At 35.8% G+C, this 15,986-nt stretch overlaps 1 protein-coding gene and 1 long non-coding RNA gene across 4 annotated transcripts; one reads left to right on the forward strand and one right to left on the reverse strand.

Annotated features, from left to right (window-relative positions):
- Positions 1-2,146: 2,146 nt before the first annotated feature.
- On the reverse strand, positions 2,147-5,088 carry LOC309499098. Of its 2 annotated transcripts, XR_014206146.1 has the most exons (4): positions 4,386-5,088; positions 4,081-4,139; positions 3,698-3,821; positions 2,147-3,395 (listed from the first exon to the last, which is right to left on the reverse strand). It is a non-coding gene; the product is annotated as an uncharacterized lncRNA (long non-coding RNA). The 2 variants fall into 2 exon arrangements; XR_014206147.1 differs by having other exon boundaries at positions 4,081-5,088.
- A 675-nt stretch (positions 5,089-5,763) lies between these two features.
- Positions 5,764-15,852, forward strand: hoatz (HOATZ cilia and flagella associated protein). 2 transcript variants are annotated; one of them, XM_082170110.1, is made up of 6 exons: positions 5,764-6,040; positions 6,349-6,384; positions 6,745-6,818; positions 11,308-11,367; positions 14,512-14,567; positions 15,559-15,852. In XM_082170110.1, exons 1-6 carry the CDS (start codon positions 5,809-5,811, stop codon positions 15,623-15,625), a joined length of 525 nt encoding a protein of 174 aa, XP_082026236.1. In that variant the 5' UTR covers positions 5,764-5,808; the 3' UTR covers positions 15,626-15,852. The 2 variants fall into 2 exon arrangements, with proteins under 2 accessions (XP_082026236.1, XP_082026237.1); XM_082170111.1 differs by lacking the exons at positions 14,512-14,567; positions 15,559-15,852 and adding an exon at positions 13,193-13,777.
- The last annotated feature ends 134 nt before the right edge of the window (positions 15,853-15,986 follow it).

A 15,986-nucleotide genomic window follows, 5' to 3' on the forward strand; every position in this document is an offset into this window, starting at 1 on the left:
GAAAATAAAGTGAAACATATCACACATCTTTCTGATTTTTCAATTGATTAGATTTGGTGGTATTTGTATAAATTGCATTTTTGTATAATTGTAAATTATAAATTTGTAAATTATGCATTTTTGTATAAATATTTGTTCAACAACATTTGAATTTGTCAACTGATAACTGAGTTCAGAAAAAGTCTGCACTGTAAAAAATAATTCCGTAAAAAAACAGATAATGTATTGGCAGAAAATTACCAGGACATTTTTCGTTAAATTACGGACAGTTCCTTCACCTCTAAAACGGAAAATTCTGTATATTAACAGTACATTTTCTGTACTATTAACGGATAATCCTTATACAGAAATGTCTATATTTATAGAAATTTTATAGCATATATTTTGGTGGCAAATAATTCAAGAACGATATATACAAATTGAACATGGTTTATTTTTATACACATTTTCATGTAAACATTCTTAAATACATTCATTGGGTAAATTGGGTATTTCATTGGGTAATATATATATATGACATAAATGAAACCATGTACAAAGCATCATTAAAAGTGCTTGTATTGTGGAATAAGTTTTTAGACATTAAACAAACAAGAGACAATTAAAAAAAGAAAACATGAGAAGGTACTTGCACAATATTGGTGTTGCACCAAATAGCTCACAAAATTATTTGAAAAAATCTTCATAAACTGTGAAAGTCAAGATTCAAAGTCAAAACATTTTCAAATGCAATACAATACAAATACAAATACAATACAGAAAGAAACAAACAAAAACAAATGGAATAGGAATACAGGGGCCTGTTTCAGAAAGGAGGTTAAGTGAAAACTCTGAGTATGTTAACCCTGAAATTAGGGAAACTCTGAGTTTTCTGTTTCAGAATGGGAGGTATGTTAAACCTGAGAACGCAGAGTAAGTCAAGCCTGTTTCTGAAAGAGAGGTAACTTATACTCAGAGTCAGTTACCATGGTAACTTACTCTGTGAACCTAACCTGGTTGGGAGCAGGTTTTCTTCGGTAAACCCAGAGTTTATTTCGGTCTTCTCCCCTTTTTTAAAGAGGAAGTGGTGTTTAAACACCTCATTCATTCTTTCAGTACATTTTTATTAATAAAAATAATAAATAAAATATTGTTATTTTTACTGCTGTTTTTTTTTTTTTTAATAAGATGACGTCTATATAACTCCTTAACTGGCAAATGAAAATACAGTAGTAGATTAGAGTTACATAATGTAGTTCTAAACAAATTCTACAGAATTAAACTGTGACATTTACTGAAAATCACTGAACTGTGTTCATCTGTGCACCAGAAGTGGGGGGGGGGAAGGGGGATAAGAATACCCGTTTATACTTGGATTTAAACTTATATTCTATAGGCTACTCCACATAAATATGTGAAAAAAAATCTGAATGTGTAGATTGTGTGATGTGTAGACACATAATATTAACATTACCTCTCTGTGGCAGCAGAAACTCTTTATCCTCATTGTCATGCGAAGATGAGCATTTGGTTGAGTAGGCCTACACTTTATAACACTATTTATCATAATTTCTGGTGTATTGAGTAGGCTACTTACAACTGCCTGGGGTTCTGTTGGGACAGGAGGCTTCAAAAGACAGTTATTACCATCAGAATATGTGGGGACCAACAAAAAACCCAACCCAAAGTAAAATAAATGGAAATATCAAAAATAGCCTATATAAAAAATGACACATGTAAACCTCTTACATTTTATGAAGGCCCTTGGATCTTCGGGAGTGACTGGCTATGAAGTCCCTCCAGGAATTCCCTCAGCCGTAAATGCTGCTGCACTGCTTGACACTGGATGCTATTTAGTTAAATATGTCAAATGTAAAGTCAGGTAGCCTACACCCATGATATGCTCAAGCCTTACCTAATTGAATTATGTTTTTATATTTCATTTTCAGCTGCTGCCATGTTCTTTTAATGCCTGCAGGATTGTACCTACATGAAAATTAAAATTAGGTTGAATAACATACTGTTCTTTCACCTCTGATATTATAACAGTTGGGTAAGTTACTTGTATTACTAACTACACATGACATCTTCAACAGTGTAATTAGATCAATGTCTACTTATTACTAAATCCCATATCAACCTCAACCACTTGAATAATACAAGGAGAGACAAGAAACTGCACTTTTAATGCTTTCAAATAAACAATATACAACTGCATGAATTATTCTTGAATTGACAAAAGTGTGTAGAGGGAGAAGGTTACATAAAAAATATACCTTTTAAAAATGTATGTTAAATATACAGAATTGTTCTATAGTCTAATGCATTTACATCAGATTTTACTTTAAATTACAGAAGAATTAAGAGTAATCCCTTTAATTAAATTGCAGTATTTAGATTACTTGGTAATTAATTACACCCAACACTGTATAACTAATTAAAATGTAAAGGTGAGAAACGTGCACACCTCTTTTTGTCTGGCGCTGTTGCCATGGTGACTCATAATATCTGTGCTCCATTGATAATGGCTTTTTATAGTTGTGGTGCACGCGCTTAACTCAGAGTAGGTCAACTCAGAGTTGATTGAACTAACTCATTTCAGCTGTTCTGTAACCGAAAACTCTGAGTTTCCCATCTCAGGGTAAGTCAACTCAGAGTTCAAGTTTTAACTCAGAGTTGGTTGAACCTCCTTTCTGAAACAGGCCCCAGGTCTGCTGCTTTTATCATAAAAAATAGCTTTAGACAGTCAATAGTAGAGTGAAATGTTAGTGTTGATGCCATTTTTCTGTAAGAGAAGACCATATTCCTTAAAGGGTTAGTTCACCCAAAAATGTTAATTGTCATTAATTACTCACGCTCATGTTGTTCCACACCCTACAAGACTTCCATTCGTCTTCAGAACAAAATTTAAGATCTTTTTGAGGAAATCTGAGAGATTTCTGTCCCTCCATTGACATCTTATGCAACTACCAATTTCAAGGTACAGAAAGGTGTACAGACATAAATGTAATCCATGTGACTCCAGTGGTTTAACCTCAAATTTATGAAGTAATTTCTACCTTTCTGGAGCTTGAAAGTGGTAGTTGCGTAAGCTGTCAACAGAGGAAGAGAAAGCTCTCAGATTTCATTAAAAAGATCTTAATTTTTGTTCTGAAGATGAACTAAAGTCTTGCAGGTTTGGAACATCAGGAGGGTGAGTAATTCATGACATTATTTTCATTTTGGAGTGAACAACTTGCGTGAAAAACTTTCCTTCTTCGGTATGTTCAGTTAAAGGTCCATTAAGAGATTTGACAAAAGCTTAAACTTTATATGGGTTTTCAGTTGTTCATACAGGAACTTCAGCAGTCTTGGAGGAATGTGTAGACGTTCGGTTTCCTTCATCTCAGCCCTTTTGACCTTCGTTCACAGGATTTCTGCACAGGAAAGTTGGATATGAAGGAAAAAAATATATGTTTTTAGCTACACAAGAAATTAAATAAAGGAAATTGAACTACAAAGTATCATACAGACCAGGTTGAGGTTGAAAAACAATCGTACAGTATTTTACGTTCGTTAAATGATCAACTGCCATCCCTAATTCTTTACTCCAATTGCATGTCATGTTAGCTTGTCTGCTCAACTATACCTTATAATATGTTTCATTATTTTCAATTATATAAACAGTAACAAAACAACATGCTCTATAAAAAGTTCTCATTAAAAATGTGTTGCTTACCTTTAAATGAACTCCAGGATAAGTGCCATTTTCTTTGGGTATCTTGTAGCTCACTGCCTCAATGGGGTAGGAGATGTGGTCAATAATAACTTCTTGAATGACAGCAATCCTGAATGCCCATCACCTTAAACAAATAAGATATTACAAAATGAAAAACATTACACGATCACTTCAGAAAACCGCTCCAAAAATAGTTGTTTAAATCTTCCCTATACAATGTTTTTCTATTGACCATATAAGCATAAAATCTTTGAAGGGGGTATTCAGCAACCAACTTTAAAAAAAAAATGTCCTCAGACTTTAAATTTAAATGTGCTTTTGACAATATTGAATACTCAATGATAAAAAAAAATATATATATACTAATAAAACAAAATACAAACCCATAAGGAGCATGCAGGGTGGTGCTTGGGATGCACAGTAACGTTACATCAGCAAAGTCCTGTCAATAGATAAGAAAACAACAGAAACACTATGAAACAAACTAATGAGGAGGGATGCTGGTAAAGAATGACTACCGTTACAGGCAGAAGTATAACAGCAGTCATGTTAAATGTAAATTAATCTTTAAAGGTCATTATTTGGGGTTTAAAGTCAAATAATATGTGTAGTGTGTGTATAATGTCTGTGTGTTGTCTAAAACAAAGACGACAATAAAAAGTCTAACGTAAACATAACATGAACGTACCTCATTTAGCAGAAAATGTGGTGTTATCCTTGATCCAGCTGTACTGCATCTTCACACACAGTCTCTTCACGTTGTATCTTCATGCCTTTTAAATCAAACAAGTCTTAAATGTCCTTTCCTTTTCTTGACGATTCATCTGGTAGCTTTTGTTTGAAGCCATTAAACTGCTCCAAAAACACGAGTGCTAACGTTACTGCACTTTATACTGGTTAACAGGTGCGCTCGGCACGAAATAAACTGCATCGCCGACAAAATAAAAGCCAATAAACCAGTTACAACGAGGACACTATAACACATACAATCAGGGGAACTTCCACGAGTGTGAACAAAATCTTTCAATGTGTGACGATATGCATAAAACGATAAACGCGACGGCTCCGACATTGCCTAACAAGCCGGGTGGCAACTAAATAACGTTACGTAAACAGCTTATTTGACATTTAGCAAAATATAACTTTCGGTTTTTACCACAGAAGTGTCAGAATGGCTTCCACACATCCGAAATCCGACTTTAATAAGCAACTTTGGCCGCGTCATCTGTGTGTGGTGTAATGGCGCTTGCGTCTCAAACTTTTCGCGCCGATCAGGTTCTAGTTCCCACAATGCAACGCGTAATTCAAAATACGGGTAAAAGTCCTGTAAAAGACAAATACGGAAAATTCCTTCAAATTAATATGGTACATTGTACCGTATTTTTACGGAATTTTTTTATTTGTGTGTGTGTGTGTGTGTGTGTGTGTGTGTGTGTGTGTGTGTGTGTGTGTGTGTATGTGTGTGTGTGTGTGTGTGTGTGTGTGTGTGTGTGTGACATTGATAATAGTACAGACAGTACAGGGCAGCCACATATAGGCTACACTATAGCCAATGATATTTCAAAATTGTGCTTTCTATGTACAGTCGGTTATAAATGTGCTATAAGAGCAGTGTTACGCTATCAAGATAACAAACATAACTGATTACAATAAGAAGAAGAAACAACCATTTAAGTAAAATAGAATGAAACACGCATCAGAGATTTCTGGAAACGCCATTTTACTTTTGTTCATATTAAATTATATATGATTTAATAATTTCGTATAAGCTAATTCTTACAAACACGTAGGCTACAAATATTTTACTCTACAATTACGAGCTCTTCTTGTTGGGTATAAAACAGATTTTTGTTTCAAAATATGAAGTTCTGCATTCTACAATTAAGTAATGTACATGCAAACATTATTATCTGTTAAATGGTCTAGCCTAACTTAAACTTACTGTTAAAAAATAAAAATAAAAATCTTTAGTATTTTTTTTATTATTATTATTTTATTCCCTTTAAAACTATGAATATTTTGCAGAGTTGCCAATCCCCGCACTTCCGTTTACTAGTCTGAGCGTTTAGTCACCATGGCAACCGTAAAACATCCTCACGTGGCTGTTACCTATGGCTAGAACAGAAAGCTCGCTAACTATTATGACTGAAGAACTAAACGAAGAGGTTTTAGACAGTCTTTCAGACATCGAAAAACTTTATACGGTATTTGATGGAGCGTCACAAGAAGATGTGGCATATGCAAAGGTTTTCTGGAACTCCCTTTCCCTACAGCCTCCAATAGAGTCTCGCCTCGTTTCTGCTGACATCAGGCAGCGGTTAAAAGTTGCGAATACCCCACACTGTAAGTGTGACGTTCATTCAATGTATTTTGTACGTGCAAATTGTCTGAATGAGCTGTGAAACGCTTAAACACATTTAATGTTATGCTTACAGTGCTTTTTTCTAATAGCACCATTAGAGAAAATGCTGTTTATGGGCTTAAAAGTAATTTAGCCTATATTTTGTCGTGTAAAGTAGAAATTATAGTTTCTAAATACTGTTCTAACGTTGTGGTGGATTAAAATAACGATAAGATAAAGATAAATATTAGAATAAAATAAGATAAGATAAAGAAGAATGATCTAACGTTACCTGTTATTTTATTTTTAGCCACAAATACTGCCGCAAAGCAAGCGTCATGGTCAAGTAAGTATAGTAGGCTATAATGATTGTATGAGTGTATTGTATTGAGCCTGGGTTTTCCCAAGGTTTTTTTTTTCTCCATTAGGTCACCTGATGGAGTTTTTCGGTTCCTTGCCACTGTTGCCTTTGGCTTGCTCAGTTGGGGATATTTTGGGGATATTTAATTTAATTTTATCAATCAATAAATTCCACTAGAAACAAACCTTGTTGTATTATTTTAATTTAATACTGTGAAGCTGCTTTGATACAATCTGTATTGTGAAAAGCGCTATACAAATATACTTGACTTGACTTGACTTGACTTGTATTGTATTGTATTATTATTAAATGTAATCTGCTCTGGCCTGTTTGTTTTCTTGGTAGAGAGGGATGATGAAATCCAGCAGGATGTTTATTTGAAGCAAAAACAAGAAGAGAGACAGAAATACATGGAGATGGTGAGGTCTCAGTGGCACTGCATGTTAACAAACCAGCTTCATTAAACTGTTTTGAGTACTTAAGAAAAATGCTGTTTTATTCTGCTGAATTCTACCAAACAAACCTTTTTACCCTCTGCAGAAATACTCTGTCTATAAAGTTTTCAGTTTTTTCAATATATAGGGCTTACATAGATACACCACAATGTTATAGGCATATATACAGTGTATATATATATATATATATATATATATATATACAGTATGCTTACTGTGTCTATGATTGGATCATTATTGCAGTGATTATTATGTTTCTAGCATGTTATATGTTTGGCAACTGATCTTCTAACCATAATTGATGGAGTGTGTAGCTTTTAATTTCTTAAACAACCATGTTGGAAGACACATCATGGCCATATTCCAGGATGATAATAGCCACGTTTCAACCAAAATTATCCGGAACAATTTGTCCTAGGAACTTTTTCCCCCCAGACCTATTGGTGTCTGCGTTTTCATCACGGTCTAAAGCAGTTTCCCAACCCTGTTCCTAGAGGCAAACCAACACTACACATTTTCCAACTCTTACTAATCCTAATTCCTAATCAACTCATCAGCTCGTTATAGGCGAGACTCTAAGACCAGAAATATATGGGTCAGATAAGGGAGACATCCAAAATGTGCACTGTTGGTGTGCCTCCAGGAGCAGGGTTGCACAATGGTCTAAAGGACCGTGAAGATTAGGCAAATTAGTCCGGTGACGTAGGACTGCGCGTGACTTTTCAGTTCCCGCTGGATTTTGTCCTCTGCATATAAGCTTAATAAAGCCTGAACCTCTATGTGAGTCCATCGGTCGTATTTGTTAAAAACCCATTGTTGATTCGATTGCAAACAAAAATGGTGGTTGAAATAAAATGCTGCGTGGAGTCAACCAATCAAAATTCTGCATGTACTCAACCAATCAGCATGTTCAGCACCCAAGTCCCACCCCCGAAACTTCCTGAACTTTAAAAAAGTACTATTTTGCGAGCAGGGACTTTCTCGGGACATTTTTACCCGGAACTTCATTTAGACCCTGGTTCCTGCGGTCGAAACACAAAGAGTACCACCCCGAAGTCCCTAGTTCCTGGGGAAGGTTCCTGCAGTGGAAACACGGCTAATGTCAATATTCATCAGGCTCAAATTGTTAAAGAATGGTTGGGAGCTTGAAAAATTATTTTCACACATGAATGGGCTCCTCTGACTCCAGACCATAAATTCATTGAAAGTATTTGGGATGTGCTGGAGGAGTAGATGGTTGACAATGCAAGAGTCAGGCACTCTGTAAAGTCTACTCCAGTGTCTTCCTTCCTACATGGTTAAGAAATGAAAAGTTACACACTCCATCAATTAGGGTTAGAAGAACTGTTGCCAAACATATAAGATGCTAGAAACATAAAAATTAACTGCAATAATGATGATTCAATTTATTCATTTCATTTGCCTATTTAAATCCAAACAACTTTTTTGGCCGGGTAGTGTGTATATATATGCTATATGCTATATATTTATTCATATATCAGTGGCGAGCGGTGACTTCTTCAACCAGATAAGCTGGGTGGTGCGTCGTGTAAAAAAATTAGCCTGGTGCGGATTCTTTGGATGGGTTTCATGTTCGCTCTACACAGAGTGTTAGAAACTCAGTTGCTTACTTTCATGACACATGTCTACACAGCTATACGTATTCCTAATATGTTGGACCTTTTATTTAAACTCCTACATTTAACTGTTGAGACGTCTTCACAAGCACCCGTAAGAGCTGTGATTGTGATGTTTATGGTCTGTTATATGTTTGATATGATTTATGTTTGTTTAATTTTGACATTACAAAAATGTATAGGTGTAGGCTTTTTATATCCACTGCATGTGGCATACTTCAGTTTCCTGAAAATACACATGTAATCATGATTGTGGACTAGATGCCACGAGTTTGTCTTGATTCTCCCTTTGCTGTGATCTTTAATTCTAGACAGTGCATTGCTGCATAAAAAGCTAATGAGCCAGCCTGTGGGGGGCAGTTATAGATCCCTGATGAAAGATGATTTTAGATCAGCAGGGTTTCTAAGTGTGGATCTGGCAGGCTGGGTTCGCCAGTAGTGCTCAGCACACCGCATTAGCACAATGAGTAGCCTATATATGAGGAGCATCACAGATAATTTAAGATAACAACATAAACTAGAACTGATATAAAGTAGATATTTTAATGGTGATACAGCAAGCATTATAACTATTGCTGATACTTTGATGCTAGGAATTTGAACACACCCCATACCCTAAATTTTGATGTTAACAGTAATACATCCTTGCATCATTTATGCTGTTGAAGCACCTGATATGTTGTGCTTCATATTACCAGGCGGTCATTATGCTGATTGATTGTGCACTTTCAGTGCTTTCAAACAGAGGTATCCAATAAATTTGCAGATTTAATTTAAAGGTTTCCATCGCTGTCTGACTCGTGTAAATTTTCTCGCAGAGGAGTCAGTTGTAATGCTATCTAGCTGGCAGAATCCTTAAGAGCCTGCTTAGATGCTCTTAAGCCCTACATTTGTGCAGTGATGAATCTCTCTACATAGCTACTTTCTCTCCCAACACTGCACTAACCACATCTACTAATCGGATTAGCAGGAAATCATTGGTCTTGCAGATCAATTCATCTGCGTACAATAATAAGGAAGCATTGATTTGTCCCTTTTAGGCAGCACTGCTGGGACAAGAAACTTGTTGTTTTGCTTTACAGACTAAAGAAACCGCACTTGCCACAGAACCTGATGAGCACAAAGATTTTTAAAACTGTGGTCATATTATGCGTGTCACATTTTGAGTTGTGTTTGAGTTCTTCTTCCACTTCCCGTTTTTTTTGGCGGTTCGCACCAATTTCGCGCATTACCGCCACCTACTGTGAACTCGATCCAGAGACTTTTACCACTTACCCACTTCCCATCCTCCCCCGCTCAATAAAAATCTATGCTTCAGCGTGATTACGTGTTCAGCTCTTCTGGCTTTATTGTTTCATCGCCATCAACTGGCCTGGCAGCAGAATACAGCGTTTTTAGTATTTTTCGCGGATCCGTGTGAATGGGGATCGTTTTGACAATGGTGTCGTCTGTACGGGGAAAACTCAAAGGAAAAACTTCTCCGTTTTAAGCATATCGTTGTCGTGTAAACATGAACTCTGTAAACCCTCAAACATGAACAGAACTCAAAACATGACAATGCGGTTATGCAAAATGTCCAAATATGAGTTTCATTCATAGACGTAGATTATTACAATGTCACAAAGCTGAAATTAGAGAAGAAACATTTTCAGTTCTTCAATGGTAGTTGGCATAGGCTAATGAATGTATGTCTGTGAATTTTGTTTGATCACAATTTTAGGGTCAAATGTACATAGAGTCAGGTCCAATTATTTTTCATTATTTTTTTTAATAATTATGTTTTCTAGCATGATCTTAAGCTTCAATGTAATGTGTGACCGTCTGTTCAATTGAATAATTTTTACCATCTCTACCATGTGCTGTATACTCTAGCCTTCCATATTCTATATAAACTGGTGTTTAATGTGTTCTTCACAATTTGGTCCGTCATTCATCTCCTTGCATCTGAAGATAGCGTGTCGAGCAGTTCAGTGGGCAGTACCCTCTCTGTAATTTCTGTATTCATGCTGTGAGTAATCAACCTGGAATCCCCAAGATGGATGGCCCTCTGGAGGACAGATCCATTTTATGAGATCACTCTTAGCAAATTAACCTCATTCCCATCCCTCATCAGAGGATCATACACTGGAGGTATTCATAAAATCTGGCTCTGCAGTCTGCACTGTCAAATAAGCATTTGAGTCTGAATTAAAAAAATTAAAATAATTTATATATATATATATATATATATATATATATAATATATAGATAGATAGATAGATAGATAGATAGATAGATAGATAGATAGATAGATAGATAGATAGATTGTGCTAATCATCATGGTGATTGTAGTGTTTACTTCAATGTGGAAAATGAAGTTTTAGCAGATTGCAATATGACAGATGTTTACATTGGGTGATTATAATCAACAACGACATTACATTACATTACTATAACTGATTAACCTGCCATAAAGTGACATTGGCTTGAAAAATAGTTATAATCTACAAGCATGTAATGGATTTAATGAAATGACATTAAGTGCAGCCAGAAACTATGGGCATTAAATCAAAATTGTGTGGCTTGTTTAGTAAGTGATTGCTGTCGGCTGGAATATACTTCAGCAGTGCTGTTATACTCAACACAATTATATGTATCATGGTGAACCATCTTTTACGGATGGGCATCAATGTAGGTGTTGATACATAACTTCAGTAACTATTATGCAATGAACACTGGAAGCTTCTTCTGCCATCAAGATAAATTCCTTGTGTGTATAAACATTCTTAGTAATAAATCTCATTCTGATTCTGATTCATATTTCATATTTGTGTTAGGCCAAGAAACGTGACCAGATTATTGCACTTCTGAAAAAGCAGAGGGATGAGCGAATTAAGGTAAGAATAATAAAGTACTCTGCCCCATTAGGTTAAAACATCTGCTCAGGTCTCTCAGTTCAGTTTGGATCAGCCTTAACCTCATCTTGGGTCTTCTGCTAACACAGCCGTTGCATATTTGGATGCTGCAGGACAGGGTTCCTCAGACAGCCAAGTGTTTTATTTCTCTCTCATTCATTAGAGTGCTCTCTCTTTCTTCCTCAGCACTTTTTCCCTAGAGCCTCAGCATTTCTTAGGGCATCCTCCCCTATAGATGAGGAAAGTATAGAAGGGGGTGGGTTTCCTTAAGACTTTGATGTCTCTCTCGGGAGCAGCCTGATGATTATGGGGTAGTGGTGCTTTATCCAGCCCCTGCTGAGTACCTTACAAACCTAGTTTGCTAATACAAGTTGAACTGAAGTCATTTTTACTTTAGAAAGGCCATAGTGATGTATGTATGTATGCACATGGGGTTGGACAATGAAACTGAAACAATGGGCAATAGTTTTGGAGGTTTCACGCCTATATGTGGATCATATTCCACACAACATAATGGGAGACATAATACATAATACAGTATCAGAGTTCAAAATAATACAAATTGTTGCTGCGTGTCTCGCTGGCTCATCTGTGACCAGGGAGCGCATTACAGAAAGATCCTGACTTTAGAATCCTATATTATCTGTTTGGTAACCATGGCAATTTCAGTTAGGACCTCATTTAGGACAAAAGCTATTACAAAGTGATATTTCTTAAATGCATTATGCATAATGCAACTACAGATAGGAAAAGGGTATTACAGAAGCATCCTAACTCCACAAAAAATCCTAAAAACTGTCTTAACTTTAAGACAACCCCAATGGTGTCCTAACTTCAAAATTATTTGAAAGCCTGTAAAAATCACACAATAATAGCCCTGTCTGAGAATGGTGTCACATTTATTAATGATACAAGATGAAGAACAGCGATGTTTGATGGTGGAAAGACTTTGTGAACACCCAAATGATATGCTGCATTTTGACGACAAAACTCTGACAAATAGTTACAGACTCCCATGAAATAAAAGGATTAGGCTTTGCCTTTTCTACCAAGCTTATCAAAACTTCACTTAATGAAAAGCACCACTTATTTTGTTTCTCCATTCTCCAGTTTTTCCATTTTACTTCATAGCAGCTGTTTGCGTGTCATTGGTTGCTTGGTAACAGACCTGAGAGCTGGTTACCAAACTCGAAGGAGGGGGTTAAGATTTCCTAATTATATTTTGTAAGATAGGATAAGAATCCTAAATCAACTTAAGATTTGCTTCTGTAATACGAATTTGTGAAAAATCCAAAATTAACTTGTCAGATCTTAACTGAAGACTTAAGATAGAAAGTTCCTGTAATACGCCCCCTGGACAGCCTTTGTCTTTGGTCATGCTCTTTGTGGTGTATGGAGAGCTATGGTATCCAGGGTAATGACGGCATACCACCACGTAGAATGAACCACATCCAACAGGAGTAACTGTCAATGCAAGAGAAAGCTGTCTGAAAGAGATGTCCAGGTACTAACCCGGATTATATCCACAAAAAAAAAAAAAAAAAAAAAAAACACAGCTGCCCAACTCACTGCAGAATTACATGCACTCCTTGACTCTCCTATTTCCACCAAAACTGTTTGTCGGGAGCTCCACTGAGTCAATATTCATGGTTAGGCTGCTATAGCCACTTTTGGTCACTCATGCCAATGCCAAATGTCGCTTGCATTGGTGCCAACAGTGCAAATCTTGGGCTATAAACAATGTGAAACATGTATTGTTCTCTAATGAGTCCGCCTTCTGTCTTTCCCACATCTGTGGGAGTTACAGTGTGTTGAAGCCCACAAGAGGCTTAACATCTGGACTGTTGCGTGCCCATAGTGAAGCACAGGGTGGATCAGTGATGGTTTGGGCTGCAATGTCATGGCATTCTCTACTGTGCTTGATGGGAGCATCACTTCCAAGGACTACCGAACCATTCTGGAGGACCATGTGCACCTGTTGGTTCAAAAGTTGTATCCTGAAGAGGATGCAGTGAATCAGCATATACTCCACCAATACACACAGCAAAACATGTGACAGAATGGTTTGATGAACATGAAAGTGAAGTTGAACATCTCCCATGACCTGCACTGTCACCACTTTTGGGTATTTTGGAGGAGCAACTCAGAAAACGTTTTCCCCCACCAGGTATAACAAATGAACTGGACACTGTTCTGGAAGAAGAATGGCTCAATATCCCTCTGCCACTGTGAATGACTTGTAATTGTAATTTCCAAGGCAAACTGATGCTGTATTGACTGCAAAAGGAGGCTCTACTACACCATACAAATAAATTATTGTGGTCTAAAACCAGGTGTTTCAGTTTCATTGTCGAACCCTTGTATGTATTAACTTAAACTTGAAAACTGTACATTTTACAGCCAAAACTGAGATGGATAACAACCCATCCCAGACCCCCAAAAATGATTACTACCAGTACTGTTCAAAGGTTTTAGGTCTTAAAGATTTTAAGACTTTTATTCAGCAAGGATGCATTAAATCGATCAAAAGTATTTATGCTGTTAAAATATATATATATATACATATATATATATATATATATATATATATATATATATATATATTAATAAGAAGAAATAATAGTAAAAAAGTAAACAAATTATGGTGATAATAGATATTTATTGAGCACCAAATCAGCATATAAGAATGACTTCTGAAGGATCATTTGACAATGAAAAAAATATTATTAAAAACATATATTAAAATAGAAAACCATGTTTTAATTTGTAAAAATATGTTTATATTACATTATATTATTGTTTTACTGTATTTTTGATCAAACAAACATTAATGTTGTGGGGACAAAATTTCGTTCCCCATGAGAAGAAAAGTCATACTAAATTATGAATTATTTTTTTATTTTTTTTCATATAAAAACGTTATATTGAATGTTTTTTGTGGAGTCATCATAAAACAGAAAAACAATGTGTGTGTGTGTGTGTGTGTGTGTGTGTGTGTGTGTGTGTGTGTGTGTGTGTGTGTGTGTGTGTGTGTGTGTGTGTGTGTGTGTGTGTGTGTGTGTGTGTGTGTGTGTCACAAGTCCCTTGTATTTAATATCATGCAGAATTAATATGTATATTCAACAGAAGGAGATGATTTCTTACCAACACAAACCAAGAAAAGGCAACCCAGTAGAAAAAAGGTACCTCTACAAAATGTTATTTCTTTTCTCTGTCAGAGATTAACATACTGTACCTGATTATAATTTCATCTAGCAAATTATTTTTCACTGTATCTATCACTGCAATTTAGGGATACTAGCGCAATAAACTTTATATAATTAAAGGTGATTGTGCAGTGCAGTGTATTACTGCATTTAATAAAGTAATAGTAATTGTGTGCTTAATAGTAATTTACTGCTGCGGAGAGCATAAATCACATCCAATTATAAAAGGGAAAACCACATCGGGCCTCACCCTCAAGTATTATTTAAACATGTAAACAGGTAAGGGGGGATTGTATGTCAGCTTGAGAGAGAGGGGAAATAACTGGATTCTTAGCCTAGTAAAATTGATCTCCAGACCGAGTGATGAAGGGTTATTGGAAAACCAACTTAAGCTTATATTGAGTCTTAGTTATTGATCTGAAATCTGTCTGATCTTTTCTGCTCTGCTCTCATGCTCTGTACAGACATCTCAAACGAGCATTGATTACCTGCCCTGTTATACAAAACAATTCCCTTTCTGATAAATGCATCATTGCAAAATCCTTTACTTAATGTCATGTAGGAAGACTTTAATTAGCCTGTGCAGCAGATTGGTTTCTAGCAACATTAAGTTAAATGTGCAAGCTATGACACATATGATAATGCTGAGATTAACTTGTTTGCTGCATCTAAATACAACGCAAAACAGAAAATGCATTAAGTATTTTGTATAAAATAATATAAAATATTGTTTTATATAGTTACACTTTATTTCAATGTGTCATTGTTACAGTGTAATTATTTAATTACTGAGTAATATTAAATAACATTTAGATTGTGTTTGGATTAGGATTAGTTACATTTAATGCATGCGATGCATAATTTACTGTTATTACTGTAAGTGCATATAACACAAATAAAGTGTTAACTAAACTAATTTCAATTTTGAAAACCTTGAAATCATTTATGTGTTTTTTTTTTTTATTAGATTGGCTCCAGAGAGACTTTCATCAGCTGTGGATGAAGACCAGAAAGAAGTTCAGAAGCTCCAGTAAACAAATTGATGAAAGACTAGTCCATGAAGAACATGTATTTTTACCATTGTAGACAAATGTTCAAGAAGTTTACTTAAATGTGTAGGCTATATCATATTTTTATCTTTTACAATTATATCTGAAGAAGATCATTAAGCACAGTAGGCTATAGGCTACTTGTAAATTGTTACGGAATTTGTTCATATCTACTAATAAAAGCCCATGGCGTGTTAGTTACTGTCAGTTGATGACGTGTTATGTTCGTCTGTGTGTTTGTTCAATCACGCGCCCTCGTCTCACTCTGAGCTGCCTCTCTGGATGTTCACAAAGATTTCAGCGGATAACGGGACAAGTGATTAGTTTTCTACTGGATGAAGCCCTC

Source organism: Leuciscus leuciscus, assembly GCF_965113295.1.
Source record: "Leuciscus leuciscus genome assembly, chromosome: 5".
NCBI lineage: Eukaryota > Metazoa > Chordata > Actinopteri > Cypriniformes > Leuciscidae > Leuciscus > Leuciscus leuciscus.

What these genes read in the sequence shown, in the direction of transcription:
- hoatz (XM_082170110.1), top strand. Translation starts at nt 5,809, where the DNA reads ATGGCTAGAACAGAAAGCTCGCTAACTATTATGACTGAAGAACTAAAC. An exon ending in AGTTGCGAATACCCCACACT is followed by an intron (nt 6,041 to 6,348) that starts GTAAGTGTGACG and finishes TTTTATTTTTAG; the next exon opens with CCACAAATACTGCCGCAAAG. An exon ending in GACAGAAATACATGGAGATG is followed by an intron (nt 6,819 to 11,307) that starts GTGAGGTCTCAG and finishes TATTTGTGTTAG; the next exon opens with GCCAAGAAACGTGACCAGAT.